Genomic DNA, 27648 nt, shown 5'->3' with positions numbered 1-27648 from the left:
TCAATAAGATTCCCCCTCATCCTTCTAAACTCCAACGAGTACAGAGCCTGAGTCCTCATCTGTTCCTCATACGACAAGCTCTTCATTCCAGAGATCATTCTTGTGAACCTCCTCCTGCCCCCATCCAAGGCTAGCACATCCTTCCTCAGATACAGGGCCCAAAACTGTTCGCAATACTCCAAATGGGGTCTGATATCTCAGCATCAGATGGGACTGTATGATCCAATAAGTCTTTCCTATTTCTAAAAATCCATGAGCTCTCAATTTGATCTGATTAGATTTTCTCTATTGTGGTTAAAAACATCTATTGCTTATCCTAACCTCTCGCCTGTATGATATATAATAATGTTATAACATAATAACCCGATCAACTCCTCCTTCAACTAGAAATTTCTTGAGTTATGATAAAAAATGAACAATATGGCATCATATTGTCAAATACCCAAGTATGAGTAATGAAAAATGATGCTATCCTGTTAAAAAGGGAACATTTCATCCTATTATATAACTATTGCTTAAAGGAAATACTCATTCAAACTGTACTGAACTCAAATGATAACACGCAAAAAGCCAACCTTGAAAAAGCACCAAGCATAACTTGTGAAACCTCATCTGCACCATTTCAGCGAATAAAGCAAATCAGTTTGTTCTGGGAGTGTGGGTCGATTGTGTTTAAAATGGTTGGATTGTCATGCAGGAGCGCAGCATGGGTACAGGCAAGTCTGAGAAAAGACATCGTAAATCAGCTCTGCACCAAGAGAATTCTTTTTCTTTCAAAAGTTCAATTACTTCCCACTTTATGTTCTGCCACCTACATACATATTTATTGCTGCACTTTAAGGAACATATACTAATAAATGAACAAAAACAAATAGAAATATATACTTTTGGAAATGGAAAACACTTTGAGACACCATCTGCAATACTGCACTCTCAACATATAGGAAGCAAGAGCAGGAAAGTGCTGACTGGTTTGAAGCTGGAAATAATAAATAATAAGAGAGATGTGTGGAACACTACCTTGAGATGTACTCTAGGGAGAACACTGTTACTGAGGTCTGTTTATTAGAGTCAGTGATGACCTCTCCTGTCTTTGTTTTCAATGGAACCATTTTCTTTTTCCTGATGAACCTGCTGTCATTTTGTTCACTTCATGCAGGTCCATGACATTCCCGGTGTCGAAGGACAACTGAATATTTTGGCAAAGTTGTAACCTGTAGTCATTTGCATACCGCCTATTAATATGTTGGACATTACTTCAAGCAGATCTTAGTGCATTCAGATTTCCCCCTTTGAATCTCTATTGTAATTAAGGAGAGCAGACCACTTTAAACAAAATAGTTGGGACAATGGATCGAGTTTGGGGAGATGGGATCAATAAAAGAGAGAAAACCAGGCAAGAGAGCATGGTAGCAATAAGAGAAGTGATAATCAGAGCGCAGCAGGAAGGGACTGAGCTTATAAATTTAAGAGTCCACCGGAAGATAGTGCCAGAGATTACAAAATGGTAAACAGATAGAGTTAAGGACTCTGTATCAGGTTGCACATACCATTCATGTCAACACAGATGAATTGACAGATCAAACCAAAATAAATATGTATGATCTGACAGCCATTACAGCTATGTGACTACAAGATGACAAAGACTGGGAGCTAAGTATTCAAGAATACATGACATTTCAGAAGGATATGAAGATTTGACAAAGGGTCATCTGGACTCTAAGCATTAGCTCTTTTCTTTCCTTACAGTTGCTGCCAGACCTGCTGAGATTTTCCAGCATTTTCTCTTTTGGGTGCTTGATTGACACCCCTTCAAACAAACATCCACTCCCTCCACCACCGATGAACAGGAGCACCTGTGTACCACCTTCATGATGCACTGCAGGAACTCCACAAGGCTTTGAGACAGCATCTTCCCAACCAACGATCACAACAAATTCAAAATCCTGGAACTCCTTCCCTAACAGCACAGTGGGTGTACCTACACCACACGGACAGCAGCATTTCAAGAGCAGTTCACCACCTTCTCAAAGGCCGAATGACCTCCTCCTGCTCCTAATTTGTATGCATGTCCATATGTTTGATTGGTTTCAATGATTGGTTCCATCACAATGCCATTACCTCATACCAGTTTTCATTTTCTTGCTTGTATTCAGTTTTGGTGTCCTTATCTGAGGAAGGATGTTCTTGCTATAGAAGGAGTGCAGCGAAGGTTTACCAGGCTGATCCCTGGGATGGCGGGACCGACGTGTGAGGATTGGTTGGGATTATATTCGCTGGAGTTTAGGAACAGGTGGGGGGGGGGGTATCACATATGGAACTTGACAGGGTAGCTGCAGGAAGGATGTTCCCAATGGTGGTGGTGGTGGCGGGGGGGGGGGGGGGGGGGGGGGGGGGGTTTGGTGCAGAACCAGGGGTCATAGTCTAAGGATATGAGGAGAAATTTATTCAGCCAGAGAGTGGTCAGCCTTTGGAATTCACTACCACAGAAAGCAGTTGAGGCAAAAACATTGCGGCTGGGACTCTTGGTTGTGAGTCTGCCCCACTGCAAGTGAAGTCAGAGAATGTGGCGCTCAGCCAAATCTATTAACTGCAGCGGGACCGGAAAATCCCACTCCCGTGAACGAATGGAGAATTCCGCCCTGTTATGTTTTCAAGGAGTTGGATATAGCTCTTGGGGCTAAAGGGATCAAAGGAAACGGGAGAAAGCGGGAACAGGTTACTGATGTGGATGAACAGCCGTGACATAACAAATGGCTTGAAGGGCCAAATGGCCTACTCCTGTTCCCATTTTCTATGTTTCTCTATGTTTTAAGTGTGGCGTTTAGATGATGTCTCAAAGTATGCTCTATTTCCAACATTTTTTTTTGCTCCAACTAAATGCATTAACGCCCAATCTCAAAACAGCACCCTCATCTGTCCCATAAGGTTTCCATAGCCCCTTGCTGACAACCTATATCCCTGGGATTTTCGTGGCAGTGGTGTCAGATTCAATTGAAAATTTCTGATTTAATGGAGGCATTGTAGCCTGTATTCAATAGGACGAGTGAAAAGAGAAGACAACGAGTAAATCATTTCATTATAATGTTAAATTATTTTTCGGATTGCTTTTCCTACCATGAAGTTCATCTACTCTTCACTGATTTTTTGCTATAATATTGGGCAACACAAGGGGGACGTGATTTACTGGAGCAGGCGTACTGCATTATGACTGTCTCATTACATGATTACAAACATGGATTTAATCATTAGATGTAGAAGATGTATATGCTGGTTATATACATAAAATGAGTCTGCATTCCACATTTCATAATTGGACCGGGGATTCAATACAAGGGACTCTAAATGTATAAATAATCTCATTGATAAATAAATGTATTTATATATTGACTTTTTAAATAAAAAAAAAATTAAAGACCAGTTCGTTAATCTTTCAATCACCATCATTACACAACACAAGCAAGAGGAAATAAACTCTCAACCCATCCTATGGAGAAGTGTCCGTGGTTGAACAGGTTCTATTCACCACTGCTGAAAGCTGCCCCAGTAAAACGTGCAGGAATAATCTCCCAGCCTTGCTGGAAAATAAACAGCAACCGCTTTGTTCTGAATAGCCAGGGGCAGGATTCTCCGTTTCCGCAGCCAACTGATGGTGTTTCCCATTGTGGCTACACCACGCCATCAGGAAACCTGCAGACGTGGGTACGCTGTCGACGAAGCAGAAAATCCCGCCGGTAGAAAACCCCACAGCAGAACTGTAAAGTTAGGAGAGACTACTGGCTCCTTACTAGATCTGAGTGAGAAATAAATGTGTTAAAATTTTCCAAAAAGTCTAGGGGTTGAATTTAATGCCCGCCTCAGAGGCAAGTTTGGATATGGGGAGGAATTTAATCGGGCGAAAAGATGTGGTGTGGGAAGCCTGCCGCCTTCTTGTCTTTGCCAAATTAAGTTCGGAGGGGGCCATTCCGCCCCCGAAGTCTACCTATCATTCAGCTAGATTATGGCTTACCAGTATCTTAACTCAATTGACGCACCTCGGTTCCATTAAACCTTAAAACCCTTTCCTAACAGAAAACTAACTGAACTTTTAATTCTTCTGTTGATTTAGTCTCAACAATTTTTTTCTTTTCCAGGAGAGTGATCGAAATTTTGAATGCCCCTTGTATGAAGGGCTTGCAGCACTGAATGGGCTAGCTTTAATTTTAAGATAACTGCCTTTGACCTTGGGCTGCAGACGAAAGTTTTTTTCTATCCCTTCAACTTGTTTAATCACCTTAAAACACCTCACTGCAACCATCCCTCCCTTAATCTTCTATTCTTGAGGGAATACAAACCTACACGTAATCAAAGGCGCCATATTCTAGTCTGCAATACTTTAGAAAGCGCTGGTCAACTTAAAAGTTGTGTGCACTCACGTGTGACGTCCATGCGGATCTTCCTTAGTCAATACGCCTTCTTTTTCCATCAGCATTTGCCGAAAGGTTCCCACTTTCTGGCGAATCTCTTCCTGAGTATACCTGAAACAGCAATAGGAGATCAACTTAACACGTATTCAAGATAGCAAACAACATGGAAAAGTGAAATCTGAAAAAATCGCATTATATTAAAAATAGCAGAAGAAGGCGCATGTTCAGAACAATAAAAGTTTGGACTGTCATCAGGAGGTTCTGGTTCACACCAGGAAACAAAAATCAACAAACGCATGAATGGGCTCCACAGAAAAACCAGGAATTGTTTTTTTGTATGCTGCAATTTGGGGCCATTTTATGGTCATTCTGGATGGATGAGCTAAATTGACCTTGCAACCTTGGAAACGCATTTCTCAGTTTAATTGCATGGACCAAAAACATAAAGCCATGCCCCAGAAAGAATTTCATTGTTTTGCTTACATTATTTTAAAAGTTACTATTCCCTGCCTTTAGTAAAAGTTGCTTTTTTCGGGATGTGAATTATTACTGTGGCTAATATGATATGCTTACACGCACTGTATTTGTTGTGTTCACTGCGTAGTGCTAAAAGTGGCCCCTTGGGCAATGCAAATAGAAAACAAGCTTTCAAGCTCATCTCGGACATGGCTTGTATAAGTGGCAATAAACACTGTGTTCAATAATATATAAATACACTAAAAGAAGAATATGAGCCTTGCCTGATGCAGGTTTTATGTGTGCAAGTCATTTTGAACAAGAGGTTTCTGCATCATGGGCCTGGGATTTGCAACAGCTTCTGACAAATTTTGTGCGTGAACAAGGTATATTTCACAGGACTTGTAACCGTACACTGTCCCAGTGGAACTACAGCACCCAGAATGTTACCATGACATCAGCCAGGAAAAAAATTAACAGCCAACAACAGTGAGGCATATAAGCATGGGGAAAAATTATAAAATACATTTTTACACAGTTTAAACTGTCAAATAAAAAAATGCTATTAATGTTGCTGCTTGGGATTAATTAATTTTGCGGGACTGAGTGTTTGCACCTGTACTGGAACACAATGTTTATCAAGCACTTTAATGGTAAGCGTGGATGTGGTGTCTAATTAAGAGTCAGGCCGGAAATACTGAGTGCGGTAGTGCAGTCATTATGCTATTGGACTAATAATACAGAGAATATGATTTCAAATTGCACTACAGCAGTTTGAGAATTAGAATTCAGTTAAAAAAATCTGGAAATAAAAAGCTTTAAAGATCAGAGAAAGTGAACATGAAACTCTGAGATGGTCTGGGTGACTCTAACTGCCCTCTGAAGTGGATAAGCAAGTCACTCACTTGTATCAAGCTTCAAGGCAACAAAGGATGAGTAATAAACGATGGGCACTTTAGCGGCGCACAGATTCCCAGAATGAATAACAGAACTAAAAATGATGAATGACCAGCCGTTCTGGTGTTAGTCACTGGAGAATTAATGGAACCTTCCTCTTGCTACTTCAGCATCAGCAAGAGGTACAAATATTGCAAAAGAATAAACTTTTTCATAATCAAGTTAAGAACCAAGGAAAAGGTGGGACGAGGAAAAGATATTAAAATAAATGAATTAATAGCATTTAAAATGAATACACAAATTGGCATGGCAGGCACCAACAGGGCATCACCCATTTTCCTTGTACCTCTCTTCCAGCAAATTGCCCACATGCGTGAAGGTAATCTACAGGACAAACGGGAAACTATTCAACCTATGCTGCCTTCAATCCCAAACCAAAATCACTCCAACCTCACCAATAGAGGTTTAGAATGCAGATGACTCCTGTGTGTGCGCTCACTCAGAAACTGAGCTCTGGGTCATTGCCAACTCCTTCTCCGAAGCTAAGAGAAAATGGACTGTTGTTAATCGCCAATGTCCTCTTTCCACACCACAAAACCGCCTCTCATTCATTTAGATCAATGGTGAGATCCCAGAAAATGTGGACTATTTTCCATATTTGACAACCACCTCTTGATAAAAGCAGTCAGAGATGACAAAATTCACCATTGCTTCCAAGATGCCAGTCTTCCGCTGACTAAAGAAAAGAGTATTTGAGGTCCAGGATCTCAAACCTGAGACTAAGGTCATGGTTTATTGAGCAGGGAGTGATCCCTGCGCTTCTATATGCTTCAGAGATTTGGTAACGTACAAAGACACTGGGGGAATATCAGCAGCAGTGCCTTTGCAAAATCCTCCAAACTTGGTAGCAGGGAAGATGATCCAATAGCAGTGACCTTTGCCAAGCCAACGTTCCCAACATCATGATGCTAACCAGTCAAAACCAGTTCCACCGGGCAGGACATGCCGTTAATACTCCAGACACAGACTCCCAAAACAACTATCCTACTCGGAACTCAGTTCCGGCAGTAGACTCCCAGGAGTACAGCAGAAATGCTTTCGGGATGTCCTCAAGCATCCCTGAAGACATCTTTCATCCCTACTGTCTGAGGGGGAATTCTGGCATGTGACTGGCCAACATGGAAATTTAATATTCAAGAAAGCACAAAGCACAAGAAGAGGCTTTGTTAGGAATACATAGATGCAAATGTTTTTGCGACAAACAAGCATACTGGACTCGAAACATTTGGTCCAATTGAACGGCCTTATTGCGCTCGACTTGGGACGCTTTCCATTTCGCGAGAGACCTCTCACAAGATATACGACGATGGAGACTCCTCACGTGATTTAACGAGATCTCGCAAGACATTGAACGCTGAATCTTGCCCTCCCTGGGCAGGATCCAGATTAACGTACTTAAGTGAGCAGCTAGACTCACTTACATATGTGGGCAACAGATTCTCCCAAGACCTGGGACTCACGCTTAGGAATCGCGTATGGTGCCATTTGAGACTGGTCCACACAAACATCTGAGGGAGGGTTCTACCAGGCCGTTGGAAGCCCGTGGGTGGTACCCTGGCCCTCCTACTGCCATCTGGGCACCCAGGGGTCCAAGTGACGTTGCCAGGCTGTCAGGGGCATTGTAAGGGTGCCAAGCTGGCACTGTCAGGGATCAGGCCCACAGTGCCTGCCCTTATGAGGTGGAGTGAGGGGGTATTCAAGGACCCCCTAAAAGGTAAATTAGGACATTGGAGTGGTCCGGAGGCCGCGGTGGAATGCCGATGGGGGTGGTCGTGAGATTGGGGTGGTGTTTAATAATGGCGCAACTGGAAGCAGCACGTGGCATAATGGTTAGCATTGCTGCCTACGGCGCTGAGGACCCAGGTTCTGGGTCACTGTCCGTGTGGAGTTTGCACATTCTCACCGTGTCTGCGTGGGTTTCGCCCCCACAACCCAAAGATGTGCAGGTTAGGTGGATTGGTCATGTTAAATTGCCCCTTAATTGGAAAAACAAATAATTGGGTACTCTAAATTTTTTTTTTTTTTAAATGGCGCCCTGATCTCTTCCTGGTGCAGGAATGAAGGTAAGTGCATCCTCAGCAGGGCGTTCCTCGCTAAAGGTCCTGTTTGATAGCAGGGTTGTTCTTGATGCTGCATGTGCCGAGAAACACCCGACATGCTCAAAACAGGACTCTGTTTTTTCCCCTTTTAATCGCATCCATTAACTGTTTCTCTCTCTCAGATGCTGCCAGACCTGCTGCATTTTTCCAGTAATTTGTTTTTTCTCAAAACACTTAATGAAAATGAAAATCGCTTATTGTGACGAGTAGGCTTCAATGAAGTTACTGTGAAAAGCCCCTAGTCGCCACATTCCGGCGCCTGTCCGGGGAGGCTGGTATGAGTATCGAACCATGCTGCTGGCTTGCTTGGTCTGCTTTATAAGCCAGCGATTTAGCTGAGTGAGCTAAACCAGCCCCTCTGCCTAATCTGCCTAACCCTTCAAGTATGATGCCCACATGTGGCCGGGTCTGCAGGCCACGCATTGGACCTATCAATATCTCAGAATCTACCAACAAAAAGTGGAAAAAAAATCATCCTCAATCCTGAGGGACTGCCTGAAAAGATCAGAGGATGTTTTATGGTTAAGTGGAGAGTGTCTCTTTCTCTGAGCCACATTACAATATGGCATGGTACCCTCCTCTCCCCTCCTTCCAGAAACTACTGCGATACAAATGATCTGTTCCGGGTCAACATTTCACTCTTACTGAAATGATCATTAACCTTGATGCATTGATACACAGAGCAAATAGCAATTTGTGGAATACAATACAGAGATATAATTGCATCAAATTTATAATCCATTGGAAAATGTAAATTCAGTGGCAGCTGGGCCCCATATAGCAAATTCATCCAGGTTATGCCACGTCAATACACAGTAAACACCCTAACTCAGTTTATTGAGGCCTTTGGCTGGGGGAGTTATCAGAAATAGTTCAAACCAAACAGTCTGTCTTTTTGCTTTGACATCCCGCATTGTCAGAAGATTCCTTTTTTGTTAAACTCATTTACCAAATTAGACTTTGGCAAGCTGGTTTTAAGCCAGCTTTATAACTGCCCTTATATGGCGTTCAGCACACCAGCTTCTTTCCCTGTCAACACAATATCAGTCTTCCAAAATCTTTGTCATTCATTCTTTATTCTGGCAGACTATGTATTTATTGAGACAAAGCTTTGTAAATCCCCCTAGGCCTCATTGGGCTGTCATCTGTCTTTGCTAAAGATTAAATGATCAGGGAAGGTTAAAAGTACTCTGCTGCACAGGAAGGATTCTTCAACTTGTAATAAAGGATTCATCGTTTAATATGCACTGCCTGGATTTTCAAATCTGATAAATAAATGTACAAGCATCGAGTATTTCATGGAAACTCCACAATTCAATTCAAACCGACAGCTCATTATTATTTTTAACAGATTGCAGTGAGAACATTTGTGTTGGATTGCAGTCCTTCAGTATTGCATAACATTATGTTGCAACAGATTCACAAAATGTAACCGTGCCTGCAAAAGTATAGCAGCAATTTGTAAAGGTGTCATCCTTGTTCTTTGGTTTGATTATACAGTGAGGTAATATGCAATGTGGCTTTTGGGGTTTGGGGGGGGTGATAAAGAATAATTAAAGAGGTGGTGAGATTTCTTTTCAGTTCTTCTGTGTGTGTGACCTACATTCAATAAACTACGTTAAGCAAGTGAGCGAGCATACATGGGGTACAACTAGGGCAAGTTGTTAAACTATAGTGAGCAGTTTCTATAGCAACTGATTTTAGTTAGATCTTCCAAATACATTAGTGGATGGCTTTGGCTTATTTCTCTGTATTATCAAAAGTCAATATGAATATTAAAATTGTATTATAATGCTAAAAAAATATATACTTTGATAAAAATTGCTAAATTCATAGTAATCATGGGCAGCACGGTAGCACAAGTGGATAACACTGTGGCGTCACTGTGCCAGGGACCCAGGTTTGATTTCCCGTTGGGTCACTGTCTGTGTGGAGTTTGCACGTTCCCCCCGTCTCTGCGTGGGTTTCCTCCGGGTGCTCCGGTTTCCTCCCACAGTCCAAAGACGTGCAGGTTAGATGGATTGGCCATGCTAAATTGCCTTTAGTGTCGAAAAAGGTTAGGAGGGGTTATTGGGTTACGGTGATAGGGTGGAAGTGAGGGCTTAATGTGGGTCGGTGCAGACTCGATGGGCCGAATGGCCCCCTTTTGCACTGTATGTTCTATGTAATGGAGCCTAAGAATGAAACAGTCGCTGATTCTACTAAAAAGAGATGTATGTAAGTCCATAGGGCATTATGAAGAAAGGTGCATTTATACAGGGAACAACCTACTAGCCTCCAAGGAGATCAGGGACCCCGGGTGGTCGGGCTCTGGGCAGGGTGGTACCTTGGCATTCTTGATGCCACATGGGCACCATCGAAATGCCAGCCTGACAGCGTGTAGTGCCACCCGGGCACCCGAACAGCGCCACCCGGGTGCCACACAGGCAATGCCAGCATGCCCATGTGGCACTGCCAGGCTGTCAGGGGCACTGCCAGGCTGGTAAGTTAGGGCGTTGGGGGGATCCGGAGGCCGTGGTGGTGGTCCAGAGGTCAGGGTGCCATTTAAAAATGGCGCGTCGATCTCTTCCTGCATTGGCAAGCTGAACTTGTTAGTGCAGGAAATTAGTCGAAGTGCAGCCTCGGCTGGAGGTTTCTCGCTGAGGCCCCCAAAAAAAGGTGAGTCCCTTTTAATTGAGGTATTGTTCTTGGCACTGCAATGCTGGGAAGCACCCGCTAAACATGTCCAAAACAGGACTGCTTCTTTGCCATTAAAGCGCGCATATAGTCATCCCAATGTACTTTACAGTCACTAAAATATTTTTGAAGTGCAGTCATTGTTTTAATATATGAAATGCAACAGCCAATTCACGCAAGTAAATGGTCCCATAATGAGATAACGACCAAATGAATGCATACGCCGCAAATTGGGACGATACAATGTTCATGAAAAGGTTGCTGGCAGCGATACCAGATGAAGAGACTCATCAACTTACTTTGGGAGGCAGTGAGGGGAGACATGAACTGCGTGCTAGACCCGAGGGGTGGATTACTCTAGGCCAAAGTCGCTGGTCCCGGGGTGGGGGGGGGGGTGTATGGCGAAGGTGTTAATGGTATTCATGGATGAAGGGGGGGGGGGGGGGGGGGGGGAGACACTTGGTGGTTTGGATATCTGTGGGGAGAAAGAGTTTTTGTTCTTTTCCTTGGTACATAATGTGTAATTCCAGGATGCTTTGCCATGAGCCGGGTGCTGTTGGCAGGGGTGAAGAAGCCCAAGTATTCAGTTTTAATCCTTGACATGCCCCACATTGGGTGCACCTGGGTGGACCTGGAGTTGGAGGTAGGCTGTGGGCGTCTTACAACCCAGGGATTCTGTGCAAGGATATCAGGGGCTTTCCAGGATTATGTTTTGAACAATGATAATGGGCAGGTCTCACCCTCAATACTATGGGAAGTACTGAAGGTCATAATTAGGGGAGAAATTATACCTTTCAAGGCACATGTAGTTGCGGAGGCAAGGAGGGAGAGGGTAGACAATATTATTGAGGTAGATAAAAGCAAATTACTGCAGATGCAGGAATCTGAAACCAAAGAGAAAATGCTGGGAAATCTCAGTAGATGCTGCCAGACCTGTTGAGTTTCCAGCATTTTCTCTTTGACAAAGCGTCATCTGGACTCGAAATGTTAGCTCTTTTCTCTCCCTACAGATGCTGCCAGACCTGTTGAGCTTTCCCAGCATTTTCTCTTTGGTTATAGAGGTTGATCGCAGGTATGCAAGCAGTCCATCCCCAGAACTATTAGCAAAGAGAAAAAAACTGCAAACGCAGTTCGATCTGATCTCTACAGATGGGGCGGCGTGATAGTGAGGTGAGCTAAAGGGGCTACTTATGAGTATGGAGAGAAGGCAAGACAGCTCCTGACATATCAACTGAGGAAACGAGAGGCAGAGAGGGAGATTGTCCAGATTAGGGCACGGGATGGGGGATGATCTCGGCTCAGGACTCAGGAGAGGGTCAATGCGGTATTTAGGGCCTTCTATGAAAAATTATACAAGTGTGAACTGCCTCTGGATTATTCGGATGTGGTGGAGTTCCTAGGGGAAGTTAGAGTTTCCCAAGGTGGAGGAGGAGTTATGGGAGAAACTAGAAGCTCCGTTGGAGTTGGGAGAGATCAAACAGGCTCTGAAATTGATGCATTCGGGTAAACCCGATGAGTTCCTGGTGGAATTTTATGAAGAATTAGTAGAGATGACCCCTCTATTGTTGGGATGTTCAGGGACCTCTTACAACACCAGGTTAAAGTCCAACATGTTTGTTTCAAACACTAGTTTTCGGAGCACTGCTCCTTCCTCAGGTCCGAGCAGTGCTCCGAAAACTAGTGTTTGAAACAAACATGTTGGACTTTAACCTGGTGTTGTAAGACTTCTTACTGTGCTCACCCCAGTCCAACGGCGGCATCTCCACATCAGGAACTTCTTGGAGAGAGGTTCCATGCTGGGGCAGGCGCCAATTTCCCTGCTCCTGAAGAAGGACAATGAACCCACAGACTGTGGATCATATCATCTGATCTCCCTGTTAAATGTGGATGCAAAGCTTCTAACTAAGGTGTTGGCGTTAAGACAGGAGCCTGTCTCCCGGAAGCGGTGGGAAAGACCAAATGGGATTTGTAAAAGAGCGGAGGTGGACGGCAAACGTGAGACGGCTGTTGAATGCAGTGGTTATCCCAGGGGAGGAGCAGGTTTTTGAGATCATAGTTTCCCTTGATGCAGAGCAAGCATTTGACTGGGTAGACTATCTGTTAGTGATACTAGAGAAATTTGGGTTTGGACCAGGCTTTTTAGCGTAGGTGCGTATGTGGCCCCGTTTGCCAGTGTTTGCACTAACAAAGTGACATCTCAGCCCTTTAATTTATACCGGAGAACCAGGCAGGGATGTCCAAGCACCCTTTGTTGTTTGCGTTAGCAATAGAGCCACTAGCCATGGTACTAAGGACTTTGAAAGCATGGGAAGGAACAATTAGAGGAGGGGTGCAGCATAGAGTCTCGCTATACGCTGACGATTTGCTATTATACGTTAGGGATCTGGAGGCGTCAGTGGGAAACATTATGGGAATCTTGCAGTGTTTTGGCAACTTTTCTGGCTGTAAGCTAAATATAGGAAAGAACAAATACTTGGTGGTTGGGGCACCTAGACGGAGAGGGAGGGCTAGGGGTGTTGCCGTTCCGGCTAGCAGAATGTCATTTTAGGTATTTGGGGGTCCAGATAGCAGGAAACTGGGGGAGACTCTGGAGGTTGAATTACACGAGTCTGGTACATAGACATAGAATATAGGACCAGGAGTAGACCATTTGGCCCTTCGAGCCTGCTCCGCATTTACCACCATCGTGGCTGATCATCCAACTCAATAGCCTTTCTCCCCATAGCCTTTGATCTCATTTGCCCCAAGTGCTATATCTAGCCGCCTCTTGAATATATTCAATGTTTTAGCATCAACTACTTACTGTGGTACTGAATTCCACAGGCTCACCACTCTGGGTGAAGAAATGTCTCCTCATCTCTGTCCGAAATGGTTTACCCTGAATTCTCAGACTGTGACCCTGGTTCTGGACACACCCACTATTGGGAACATCTTCCCTGCATCTACCCTGTCTAGTCCTGTTAGAATTTTATAAGTCTCTATGAGATCCCCCTTCATTCTTCTGAACTCCAGCGAGAACAATCTAAACCTAATCAATCTCTCCTCATAGGACAGTCTTGCCATCCCTGGAATCAGTCTGGTAAACCTTTGTTGCATCCCTTGAGAGCAAGAGCATCCTTCCTGAGAAAAGGAGACCAAAATTGCACACAATACTCCAGGCGAGGCCTTACCAACACCCTGTACAATTGCAGCAACACATCTCTGCTTCTCTACTCAAAACCTCTCGCAATGAAGGCCAACATACCATTAGCCTTCTTTACCGCCTGCTGTACTGCATGCTTACCTTCAGTGACTGGTGACACCCAGGTCCCGCTGGTAGGAAAGGTTAAGGAAGACCTGCAAAGATGGGATGGTCTCCCACTATTCCTGGCTGGCCGAGTGCAATCGGTTAAGATGAATATCTTGCTGAGATTACTATTTTTATTTCAGTGCCTTCCAGTGTTCCTGCCCAAGGCATTTTTCAGAGAGACTGACCGGCTTGTGACTGGGTTTATTTGGGCGGGTAAGGGCCCGAGAATTAGGAGGACATTGCTCCAGAGAGAGAGACAAGCAGGGGGCTAGGCCTTGCCAAACTTTCAATATTACTATTGGGCAGCCAATGCTGAAAAAGTGCTGAAGTAGTGCAGGGATTCAAAGGAGTTGTGGGTCCGAGTGGAAGCAGAGACTGCATCCTGTGCGAGGCTGAGTCACATTCAGCTAAATGTACTGTTTCCAGCACACCTCATGAAGGCTAGAATGAGTCGGTTTTTCAACGGGGTGGAGGATGGATGTGATTGGTGTTCGAGGGAGCTGGCACACCATATGCACATTTTCTGGTTGTGTTCAAAGCTGGTGGGCTTCTGGAAGTCCTTTTTTGATACCATATTGGCAATCCTGGGCATTGGGTTGGAGAGTTGCCCACTGCTGGCGACTCTTGGGGTTTGGATATGCTGGAGCTCCGGACGGGGGCAGGGGCAGATGTCCTGGTCTTTGCCTTGCTTGTGGTCAGGAGGAAGATTCACTTGGGCTGGAGGTCGATTATATCGGCAAGCGGTTTGGCGTAGCTGAATAACCTGATGGAGGTTTTGCACCTCAAGAAGGTCAAGTTTACTGTGAGAGGGTCGGTGGAAGGGGTTTACTACAGATGGCGGCCGTTTATAATGTACTTTACAGAGTTGCTCACTGCTAACTGTTTGGGGAGGATAGGGTGGGGTGGGTTTACTGGTGAGGTTATATTATTGTAAGGGGAAGCAGGGGTTGGGGTGGGGTGGGGTTCTTTCTGTTTAGCTGTTATTTTGTATTATTGTGTGCTTTTTATAAAAATTGTCCAAAATTATAATAAAGATATTTCCAAAACAAATGACCAAATAATCTGTACTTTTCCAGATTATGTTGGTACAGGGATAAATATTGGCAGCATATTGGGGAACCTCCTCTGCGGAAAGAGAGAATCTTTCTACCAGTGAACGTTGCGCTGCTGAGAAACACGCAGCTGGGGGACTGGAGGATCCGCCCCATATTTGACTAATTTATTGGAGCTACTTGATGAAGTAACAAATATCATGGATAAAGGGGAGCCTGTGGATATGCCGTACTTAGATGGCCAGAAGGCATTTGACAAGGTGCCACATCAAATGTTACTCGTAAATTAAGAACTGATGGTGTAGCGTATAACATATTAGCATAGATAGAGGATTGGTTAGCTAACAGGAAACAGAGAGTGGGCATAAATGGGTCATTTTTGGGTTGGCAAGATGAGGCAAACAGTTTGCCACAGGGGCCAGTGCAGGGGCCTCAACTATTTACATTATATTAATGACTTGGATGAAGGAACCGAATGTGTGGATGCTAAATTTGCTGTTGACACAAAGATAGGTAGGAAACTAAGTTATGAGAGGACTTAAGGAGTCTGCAAAGAGATTATAGATAGGTTAAGTGAGTTGGCAAAATATGGAAGATGGAGTTTAATGTGAGAAAATCTGAATATGTTGCCTTTGGCTGGAAAAATAAAAAAGCAGTATATTATTTAAATAGAGAGAGATTCCAGAACTCGGAGGTACAGAGGAATTTGGGTGCCTGGTACATGAAACATGAAAAGTTAGTATGTGGGTACAGCAAGTCACTACGAAGGCAAATGGAATGTTGCTTTTTGCAAAGGGAATTGAGTATAAAAGTAGGGACGCTTTGCTACAGTTGTACAGGATGAAACCACATCTGGAGTTTTGTTGCCGTTTTAGGGGGAGGTGGAATGTAGAGTTGAGACCACAATGAGATCAGCCATCATCTTAGTGAATGGTGGAGCAGGCTCGAGGGGCTGAATGGCCTCCTCTTGCTCCTAATTCTTATGTTCGTTTGCACAGCAATGTCACTAGGCCAGTATTCCAGATGCCTAGACAAATGCTCTGGGAACATGGGTTTGAGTCCCATCATCACTGGTGAAATTCATTCAATAAATAAAAAGAATCTGGACTATAAAGCTGGTCCCCATAATGGTGGCCATGAAACTATTATTTATTGTTGTGAAAACCTATCTGGCTCACGTTTAGGGAAGGAAACGGCATAGAAGGATATGGGCAGCACGGTAGAATGGTGGTTAGCATAAATGCTTCACAGCTCCAGGGTCCCAGGTTCGATTCCCGGCTGGGTCACTGTCTGTGCGGAGTCTGCACGTCCTCCCCGTGTGTGCGTGGGTTTCCTCCGGGTGCTCCGGTTTCCTCCCACAGTCCAAAGATGTGCGGGTTAGGTGGATTGGCCATGCTAAATTGCCCGTATTAGTGTCCTAAAAAGTAAGGTTGGGGGGGGGGGGGTTGTTGGGTTACGGGTTTAGGGTGGATATGTGGGTTTGAGTAGGGTGATCATTGCTCGGCACAACATCGAGGGCCGAAGGGCCTGTTCTGTGCTGTACTGTTCTATGTTCTATGAAACCTGCCATCCTAACTTGGTCAGGCTGACAGGTGATGCCAGATCCACAGTATTGTGGTTGGCTTTTAACTGCCCACTGAAGCAAGCAACTCAGTTCAAGGGCAATTGGGGATGGACAACAAGTGGTGGCCTTGCCAGCTATGCCCACATCCCATGAAATAATACATGGTTGATCTGTACCTCAACTCAAGCCCAGCTTGGGATTCTTTTTATGTATTATATCATGCGATGTAGGCACCGCTGACAACGACAGCCTCCCGAATGCCCTTGAACGGAGTGGCTTTCCCATTTCAGAGGGCAATTGAGAGTCAAGCACATTGCTGTGGATCTGGAGTCACATGTAGGCTAGACCAGATAAGGATGGCAGTTTTTCTTCCTTAAAGGACAAGTAACTATAACTTTTGTTAGTTCATTGCAGCATGAAGCTCTCAAAGTATGACAACTTATCCCGTCAGATATCAAATGGCTGTTTTTTATTGCAGAGTGATAATAACGGGCTGGATTCTCCACTGTCGGGATTCTCTGTTGCGCCGGCAGCCCGGGGATTTCTCAATGGCATGAGGCTGCCCACAATGGGAAAACCCATTGGCCGACTGGCGGGATGGAGAATTCCAACGGGGGGGGGGGGGGGGGGGGGGGGGGGGGGGGGTGAATCGCGCCCAACATCTTATCCCTCTCACTTCAATATCCATTTAGGAACCAATAGTAGAATGGTCAGGCCCTGCAGAAACATTTCATCCACAAATTATTCTTAGTAAATCACTACCTTCTCAAGGACAATTAGAGGTAAGCAGTAAATAGATAGAGTACATGGAACAGTACAGCACAGAACAGGCCCTTCGGCCCTCGATGTTGTGCTGAGCAATGATCACCTTACTCAAACCCACGTATCCACCCTATACCCGTAACCCAACAACCCCCCCCTTAACATTACTTTTTAGGACACTACGGGCAATTAGCATGGCCAATCCACCTAACCCGCACATCTTTGGACTGTGGGAGAAAACCGGAGCACCCGGAGGAAACCCACGCACACACGGGGAGGACGTGCAGACTCCGCACAGACAGTGACCCAGCCGGGAATCGAACCTGGGACCCTGGATCTGTGAAGCATTTATGCTAACCACCATGCTACCGTGCTGCCCCTTGCCAATGGCATCCGCATCCCATAATTGAATAAAAATAGAGTTAGGGCCCAGGACAAACAGCGAGGGATTATAGTTGTGCTTACATTAGGACAGTGACTATATTACAAAAGCTGTTAATTGACTTAAAAGTGTTTTGAAATGCCCTGATCTCATGAAAGGTGCTATATCAATACAAGTTCATATATTTTCTTTTGATACCCATACCAGCACATTTTTGCATGGAAGGTGTTTTTTAAGTGAGCGACAGAGCGAGATCTTAAGTAACATTATCCAAAAAAATGTGGCTGCTTTTCGTGGTAAACCAGTCTTGCCTCTAAGAAATGGATGATCTGCTAATTGGGTGACCATGAATGGGTGACTTGCTATCTTTAATGAATCTAGAGCCACCTGCTTGCTGTGAACTATCATATTTCCATAAGAGAGGAGCCCGCCTGCTCTTCAAAGCACATAATACATTGGATTCCATAAGCCAGATGCTGCTCTGTATTCAATGAATGAACACCCATAATGTTTTCCTTGCTGCATTTCAACCTCTATTCTCCCCAATCTGAATGTCACCTTTCACTCACCAAATGAAGATCAGCCTGATCTCTAGATGTTTAGAGAGTGCCAATTTTCTATTTCATGTTAATTTTACTTTTTTCTGTTAAGCTGCAGGGCCAAAGCTTGACACCAATGCAGCAAGCCGACTGCCTACAATTGAGCAAGGTCAACTCATTTAAATAATTATTCATAGCTGTCTGTGCAACTGTGCCCTCACGCAGGAAGCCAGCCTATAACGGGGATGTCAAAACCCAGATCAGCATCTCCTAATTAAAAGGAAAGGCTTCACTGGAAGGTGAGTCTTGCACATGGGGACAAATCTGGTATTGGCCTTCATAAAACTTCAGAATGCATTTTTTACATGTTGGTCAACCTATGTGAAGAGAGGATGAAGTGAAAAGAAAATTCTATATAACGGCATTGACACAGCCTGTAGGTGGGTAATGGAGCAGCACAGTATCTTGTTTGCTAATTGGCAAAATGAAGGTAGGTGTAAATAATTTCAGGCAATCGCTCCAGTGGACAATAGTAAATCATTCTCACATTAGGCCACTGCTGGCATCAGGAGGCGAATGGCTTAATACCATGTTCACTACCTGGAGTATTTGGAAATATAAGATGACACACTTTAAAGAAGCTAGTGGAGTGAGAGCACCGATCTGTAGCAGGTACAGATTAGACAGTTTATAATAATCTTTATTAGTGTCACAAGTAGGCTTACATTGATACTGCAATGACGTTACTGTGAAAATCCCCTAGTCGCCACACTGCGGGGCCTGTTTGGGTACCCTGAGGGAGAATTCAGAATGTCAGAGTAACCTACTTTTATCTCAAGACCCTCACCTGATTGGTTTACCAGGACTTTCTCCACTCATCTCGAGTGCCCAAGAAATGCCAGCTGTCTCAAGCCCTTCTTAAAAGTCCAACTCCTCACAAATGGAAGTCTCGCAACACCAGTGATGGAAACTCTATGCCAGACGATGAGTATCTGAGTTTAAATATCTCGTTTCACACAAATGTTAAGCACAGCATTCATTAACATCCCTGGTTTCACACCGTGTTCCCCACAGCTCGATCTAACAATCCTGTATCCCTGACACTCCGGGCGCGATTCTCCGCTGCCCACGACGGGTCGGAGAATAGCGGGAGGGCGTCCCTGACATTTTTCGCGCCCTCCCGCTATTCTCCCCCCCCCACATCAGCCGGCGTGACACTTGGCGCGCGGACTTAGCGACGGTCGCTAAGGCCGCGATGACGTGCTTCACGGGGCCCCGCTGCTAGCCCCGCCCAGGGGGGAAGAGAATCGGGTCCCGGGAGGGGGTGCGGAGGCTGCCGTGAAACACGGCCAGTTTCACGGCAGCCTTTACGACTTGCCGCATTTGCGGAGAATCGCGCCCTCCATTTCCACTGTACTTTTCTGTTGAAATTTCTGAACTGTTACACTACAGACTCTTAATAAAGCATAACTAGTTGTTAATTGGAAACTTGGGGGTTGCCAGTTTGTCCCCTGCCACTTTCCCTTTGACAATCACATTGCACTTTGGGGGTCTTGATAACCAGTGATGCCATCTGAGTTTCCAATTTTCAATGTGTGCCTGCACCCAACCTTGGTCCCATAGGGGCTAAATCGCTGGCTTTTAAAGCAGACTAAGCAGGCCAGCAGCACGGTTCGATTCCGTACCAGCCACCCCGGACAGGCGCCGGAGCGTGGCGACTAGGGGCTTTTCACAGTAACTTCATTGAAGCCTACTCGTGACAATAAGCGATTTTCATTTTAGGGGCTGGTTTAGCACACTGGGCTAAATCGCTGGCTTTTAAAGCAGACCAAGCAGGCCAGCAGCACGGTTCGATTCCCGTACCAGCCACCCCGGACATGCGCCGGAATGTGGCGACTAGGGGCTTTTCACAGTAACTTCATTGAAGCCTACTCGTGACAATAAGCGATTTTCATTTCATTTTTCATTTCATAGGAGATTGAAAATCCAGTCCCGGGTGTCAATAGAACTCCGAGTTCATTGTATCCTAATAATATGTTTTTTCCAGATTCTGTTTTGCCCAGGAACTATTATTTGCATAAAGAAATGTCCTGAAGTGAGGTAAATTCTGTGATTTCACCTTGGTAGCTTGAGTGGCTCACTCGAGTCTGACTTTTCAGTTGGGAGCCATTTTTAATGAGGTAAACAGTGAAAACTGGTCCTAATTTCTAAACATTTGCTTTTTGAAAATATGGAGTCTCCATCTGTCCGAAGTTCTGCATTTTTTTCCTGTAAAATTTTATCAAATAACCCCCCCCGAACTTGTAAATAAAAAAAAATAAAATGAATAAAATAAATGAAAAAAATAAAAATAAAATGAATAAATAAAATGAATAAACCCCCCCCAAACTTGTAAAACAAAAGCCTGCGACCATTTAAAAAAAAGGCGGCTGCACTACGCATACGTGCTTGATTATCTGGGACGCATGCCAGTGCGGCTGCCTTCTTTTTACATGTTCGTGACCATTTTAAAGGCGGCTGTTTGTCTCAGATTTGCGTGATCGGGAGCACTGCAACGGACGGCACCGCGACCCTCCCGACACCCACCCGCGACTCACTCGCTGGTACGCCCCCGAGTTTCACAATGCCTTCTTTACATACTGCATCTCCTGTAGACCTCAACGTTAAACAAAATCCAAGGTGGATTGAATCTTGGGGCTGATGAGGGTTTCGCACTCACCCCCTTGGAGAATTAAGATGCTTCCGTGTGTTCTGCCTTCTCATGAGGATAGGTGACTCTTTGATATCTGTGCCATCTGCCTCATGTACTGATTTGGCAAGAGATCAACGCCTGAACATGAATATAAGTCCTGTCCCATTTAGGTGCATCCCCATACAAAGGTCTATGAATTTTAGATCCTTAGTTGTAAATTGTCCCTTTATGGAACAACGATGCAATTTACAAAGGAGCCCTTACTGCAATAAATTGTTTTGGTAATGATGCCAGTGCAGAGTGTAAACAAATATGCAAATTGACTTCATGGCGAGTGTTATCCGAGTTAGTTTATTTGGGATGGTTACATGAATCACACATCAAGTTATATGGATCAGACAGAGCATTCTGCCCAGCCATGCTACATCTGGGTAACCTTCCGTTACTGTTCTGCAGAGTGACTATTAGTAGCAGTTAATAATTTCTTTCTGCTTGATGGCAAAGCATCCATGTCAAAGGCATTTTGTTCTGTCTTCAGATTTGAGACCCCTGTTAGCCAATGTCACACGGTGCAAGGTTCAAGTTTCACAGGAACAAAACTCCAATAAAAACTGTAACAGTCAAGGTAATGTAAGGAATGTGGGATACTTTGCTATAAACTTTTATTCTAATAATAATAATTGCTTATTGTCACAAGTAGGCTTCAATGAAGTTACTGTGAAAAGCCCCTAGTCGCCACATTCCGGCACCTGTTCGGGGGGGGGGGGGGGGGCTGGTATGGGAATTGAACCTACGCTGCTGCCTTGTTCTACATTACAAGCAGGCTGTTTAGCTCACTGTGCTAAACCAGCCCCAAGGCCCTTTGTTGATTGTATATTGCTTTTTACCTGTCTGTTTTTTTTAAGTCAGTGAACTTCTCTGACATTTGTAAGATGACGTTTAAGATTGCAGTGGCACAGCAAAGGGGTTTTGGTTCCACAATATAGTTCTACAGATCGCAATCTAGGGTACAATCTTAATTTAAAAGAAGTTGAAAATATCACACCAGCTGCTGTGAAGACTTTAGCATTAGAGATGTAGTACAAAAGATTGGTGATCTAAAACATGTCGGAGAGGTGGTGTATCAAGTGAGAATTCTCTTCCCACTCTTGACTGAAAAGCACGTCCTCTTTCATCACTAAATTACATCCCCTACCCTCATGGCAGCTTACTTACCAGAGCAATAGCTAATATTTTAAAATTGATATAGAATATTCCAAAACCTGCTTGTGTTCACACTATGATTTAATGAAGTTGTTACTAAGGGCCAGTTCAGCAAACAGCACTTGTGGACAGCTGTAAGTTTAATTGTTCTCCGGTCTCATCAGTCAATTTACCCAAAAATTAGAAAAAGTGAAACTGAAACTGAAACAAAATATTATTTGCCAATCACTATTAGATCCAATTTCTAGTCTCAAACATGCATCTCTTAGTTGTAGATTTCATTTTTTCCTCTCCTATTGCTGCATCAAAATCCCACTACTTCAGCCAATGGGCTATCACTCAACCTTGCAATTAGAGAATAGTTATAGTACAAAAGGACTCTGTTCAACATGTCAGAGCTCAGGTGCAGGGATACTGAATGTATACACAATTACCCACTGCTACCATCAATACTGTGCTGACAGCCAACAGAAAGCATAGTTCAGACATATTCCGTCTCAATATAAGTAGCTTTTACATAAAATGGATACTTGAAATGTAGTTTTTTTTTAAATCAATGGGTAAATAACCTATATTTTTTGGAACAAAGCATTTATATCACAATCTCTGAGATATAAGTCATCATATCCACTCAGATGCTCAGAATAAATTACATCTGCCTCTAAAGCAGAAGTGTTTTTCTGTACCTTCTGCTTTAGAGGCAGATGTAATTTATTGTACAATGGTCAGTCAAGAACAAGAGGTCAGCAGAGGGCAGGAGGTCAGCGGAGGGTAAAAGTCCAACCAAGAATAAGATGTCAGTACAGCGTAATTGGTCAACTGAGACCAAGAGGTCAATAGGGCAAGAGGTCAGCTGAGGGCAAGAGGTCAGCTGAGAGCAAGTGGTCAGCAGAGGGTAAGAGGTCAGCTGAGAACAAGAAGTCAGTAGAGCGTAACAGGTCAACTGAGAACAAGAGGCCAACAGGCAATAGGTCAGCTGAGGACAATAGGTCAGCTGAGGGCAAGTGGCCAGCAGAGGGCAAGTGGCCAGCAGAGGGCAAGTGGCCAGCAGAGGGCAAGTGGCCAGCAGAGGGCAAGAGATCAGCAGAGGGCAAGTGGTCGGCAGAGGGCAAGTGGTCAGCAGAGGGCAAGTGGTCAGCCAAGGATAACAGGCCAGCTGATGGCAGGAAGTCTGTCTATGGACAGGCAGAGATACATTAGTACAATCTGTATGGCCTACCTATATTGAAATTTGCAGCTTTGGCAAAGTATATAATATTGTTACAAATAAATTTGATATACAATGTTGATAACAGTAATTAATGAAAAGCTTTCTTTTATAGGTAACCTTTTCCCTGGCTTCTTGACAGTATTTCACCCGGCACAGTAGGTAGAAATACCTTTGAACTTCCAACAACATTAAGGGTCAAATATTTACCAGCTGAAAGGTACAGAAAAACACTAACCAATGGGCCACACCACAAGATGGCCTGCTCCAAAAAGATGTGGGCTATTATTTTACAGGATTTTACTTATTTTAAACATTTTTACAACTTCTAACTTTTTGAAGCAATTTCAGGATCAGAATCAGTCCTCTCAAGAGTTTAACAGCAATTTGAAAGAAATAAGATTTGTGTACAGTGGCCTAGAATAGAATGGTACCTGGATCTGAGGTACATCTTTCACCATTTGCTAATGCCAGTGAAAAACTACAAGTGTGAAGTCTTCCACGTGTAAACTAAGCTCCAGTTCAATAAAATTGGCTAACAGTAAAACATACCATCTAGATAGAATACCATGAGAGGATTTCACATTTGAACCTATCAAACACAATTCCATAGAATTGCCGCTGTACAATCTGAACAAGACTCGAGTGATTTTGCACTAAGTTATCCTTACTGAAAGTTAATGGCAAATGGATGCGTTATAATTCTACTTTTATGGATTTGGTATTCTCAAATGTCAACAGGTAGTCAAGGAAACTGTAGGTGTACCCTTCCAATCACTCCTCATATATGTATATCCACTTCATGATTTAATAGGATCCAAGTTGATTAGTGAAACTGAAACCAAGATACAGAGCTTTGCATTATGGGGGAGGATTTATTGACTTGTCCAGTTATACAGCTCTCCTCCCACACAACCCAGTGTCCTAGCTATATGCGCTCAAAGGCAACCGGTACTCATCACCTGTTTTTCTTAATCATAACAATGATATTAACAAATCTTAACAATTTAATTAGCAAGACATTAAACAGAGCACTATTCAGCTTTTTCGACCTCCTCCTCTTAACCATCCCTTAAATCCACCATCATCCCATTCCCTCTCCAGATAGGGCCCCACACCTTTTGCCATCATGAGCTTCTGCTGATCTTCAGATCATGCTCCCATTTTGTTTAAAGGCACCTTCGCCAGCTCGCCTTCTGCAAAAGTGTACCCTCAACATTGTTGTATTTTCAAACTGTTATTTATAACTTATTCTTTCCTCTGCAATTCCTTGACCTGGAGTTGATCACTTGATTGTGTTGGCTCTTTTTCGATGCAATTTAGCAGAAACCGTGGCAACCAGTGAAGACTGAAACTTTAAGAGCAATTTGCAGTCAGCGCATCTCAAGTTTCCATGATCTTCTTTCTGTGTTAGTTTTAAAAACATCACACTGGGACGAGGCCCTGTCCACAAAACTGGCCCAACTGCCAGGGTGAACTAATCTGGAGTTTCCGCTAATGGCGTCTTCAGCCAGGCTCAGAAAATAAGTTGAATTGTTTAATTGTAGGGACACTAATATGCATGTTTTAAAAGCTTTTGAATGTAATCCCTTTAACATTTACTAAGAAACTGATAGCTATATTCCAATGTAACCAGCAAATGGTTCTGTATCCTTTTTAACAGCTATTTTCAAACACTTAAAATGAGGTTACTCCGAGTTGGTGACGTAGATTGAAAATGTTTATTTTTAGCGATAAGGCCAATTTCAGCTGTTTTAATTAAACTTCACCATGTTACCACTTTTAAACATGTGACGAAAAACTTGTAAAAAATGTTTGAATAGAAATTATGGTTTAAAATGCTGCCCAATTGAGCAGCAGCTTCTGTGTTCAAGGTATGCAACTGCCTTTGAGCAGAAACCCGGGGACTGGAGGGAGAAACTACTTCAAAACGGGAACAATTTTGCACCCCATTTGTACTGGAATTAGTGAATACGCCCAAAGCAGTAACGCTGCCTCATTATTCTCAACCAAGTAACATGACAGTCATTCTCCCATCACTGTAATATAAGAATCATATTAGAACAGTACAGCACAGAACAGGCCCTTCAGCCCTCGATGTTGTGCCGAGCAATGAACACCCTACTCAAACCCACGTATCCACCCTATACCCATAACCCAACAATCCCCCCATTAACCTTACACTACAGGCAATTTAGCATGGCCAATCCACCTAACCCGCACATCTTTGGACTGTGGGAGGAAACCGGAGCACCCGGAGGAAACCCACGCACACACGGGGAGGACGTGCAGACTCCACACAGACAGTGACCCAGCCGGGAATCGAACCTGGGACCCTGGAGCTGTGAAGCATTTATGCTAACCACCATGCTACCATGCTGCCCCGCAGCATATTGAAGCAATATGAAGCAATACATTTTGAAGCATGATTGATACAAGGTTGAGATTAAAAAATGCTTATCGACAGTCTCACAGAAATATTTATGACTGAAAGACACTTTTGTCTGCGATGTTTCATGTTATTGTTTTCTTTTCTGTCATGCTACGTACAGAAGAGTTAAAAGAAAACAGGTTGACTCAGAGATAATGGACCTATCCGGAATATAGAAACTGTGTCTGCATCAACTATTTGTGGAATGGAGCAAGTCATGAATTTTAAAATAATCCCGCTCTGGGTTTTGCTAGAATATGAATCAAGATCATAGAACATAGAACATAGAACAGTACAGCACAGAACAGGCCCTTCGGCCCTCAATGTTGTGCCGAGCCATGATCACCCTACTCAAACCCACGTATCCACCCTATACCCGTAACCCAACAACCTCCCCCTTAACCCTACTTTTATTAGGACACTACGGGCAATTTAGCATGGCCAATCCACCTAACCCGCACATCTTTGGACTGTGGGAGGAAACCGGAGCACCCGGAGGAAACCCACGCACACAGGGGGAGGACGTGCAGACTCCACACAGACAGTGACCCAGCCGGGAATCGAACCTGGGACCCTGGAGCTGTGAAGCATTTATGCTAACCACCATGCTACCCTGCTGCATGACAGGTGAGGAGTGCTATTCTGTCCATCTAATTCATCCATCTAGAACTCCTAACGTCCTGCCATTGTAGCTTCCAGTTGTTTCTGAAATGATTCCAAGGGTTTTGCCTTCACTATTCCAGCTATCAGTTCATGATGTTGTCAGGACTGGGAAATTACAGCTATGAGGAAAGATTGGATAGACTGGGGTTGTTCTCCTTGGAGTGGGGGAGGCTGAGGGGACATTTGTTGAGGTGTACAAAATTGTGAGGGGCCTGGACAGAGTATACAGGAACGATCTATTTCCCTTCGTAGATAGGTCAGTGATTAAAGTGATTGGTTGAAAGATTAGAGGCGAGATGAGGAAAGAAAAATCACTCAAAAGTTGTGCGCAACTGGATTTCACTACTTAAATGGGTAGTAGAAACACAAAACCTCAACCCATTTAGAAGGTATCTGGATGTTAACCTGAAGTGTCGGAAACTGCAGAGGTATGGACCAAATGTTGGAGTGGGAGATTAGGAGGGTGCTCATTTTATGGCCGCGCAGGCATGATGGGACAAATGGCCCCTTTCTGTGTTGTGAACTATCTATGATTCTAGAAAAAACTTTACAAAATGCAACATCTAAGGACTGAAGGTAAAAGAGGATGTGCATTTCTACAACAGCTACTTCAAAACTAAAGGGGGGAAAACTTTGAAATCGCACAGTATCTCCACAGGAAATGCTTTTCTTTAACACACTGCGCAGAATTCTCTGGCTCTTCATGCTGGTGGGATCCTCTGGTCTCGCTGATGGTGCACCCGCGCCCGTGGGTTTCCTGGTGAAATGGGGTTGGATCAATGGGAAACCCCATTTGACAGCGGTGGGGGCAGAGCAACCCGCTGGCAGCGAACGAGACGCCACCTCCCCACCGCATGCAAAACTCCCTGTGGAGGCGAGAGAACTCCCCCCATTGACTCTGCTGAGCCCCTTGCATTCACGTGTGAGGAGTGGAGTGATCCACATAGCAACAGCTCCATGGTTAGCCAATAGGAAATGCTGTGCTGGGATGGGGAGCTAAAGTACCAAATTTACTGGCTGAGTTGTTGATGAATATTTCTGGATGGGGTAACTATGGAAATGAATACCACATGGGTAAATCTACAAACAGTGGCTTAATCAGCATACGCAACTAAAGTGAGGATTGAAATGAGAAAGAGCTTTTTCCTGCTCATTATTGCATTCAGATATGTACCATAGAAGGTGTTGATTATTACTCCTTTATTTTGAAAGAAGAAAGCTAAACATATTTTTCAATCGTTTATCACTCTTTTGTTTTTTTGTGAGGATT

The 27648-nt window shown here is 44.0% G+C and overlaps 1 protein-coding gene across 12 annotated transcripts in view; it reads right to left on the bottom strand.

Annotated features, from left to right (window-relative positions):
* Window positions 1-27648, bottom strand: part of LOC119974633 (serine/arginine repetitive matrix protein 3-like) — a 753111-nt gene that overhangs the window by 234051 nt on the left and 491412 nt on the right. For all 12 annotated transcript variants that reach the window (XM_038813686.1, XM_038813694.1, XM_038813698.1 and 9 more), the window contains one exon: window positions 4416-4517. In XM_038813686.1, the coding sequence (XP_038669614.1) occupies window positions 4416-4517 (102 nt within the window). The remainder of the gene's footprint in view (window positions 1-4415; window positions 4518-27648) is intronic.

Source organism: Scyliorhinus canicula, chromosome 12 (genome assembly GCF_902713615.1).
Source record: "Scyliorhinus canicula chromosome 12, sScyCan1.1, whole genome shotgun sequence".
In the NCBI taxonomy this organism is placed as follows: Eukaryota; Metazoa; Chordata; class Chondrichthyes; order Carcharhiniformes; family Scyliorhinidae; genus Scyliorhinus; species Scyliorhinus canicula.
Note: the sequence above shows the minus strand (reverse complement) of the source record. Positions and strands in the feature narration are given on the sequence as shown.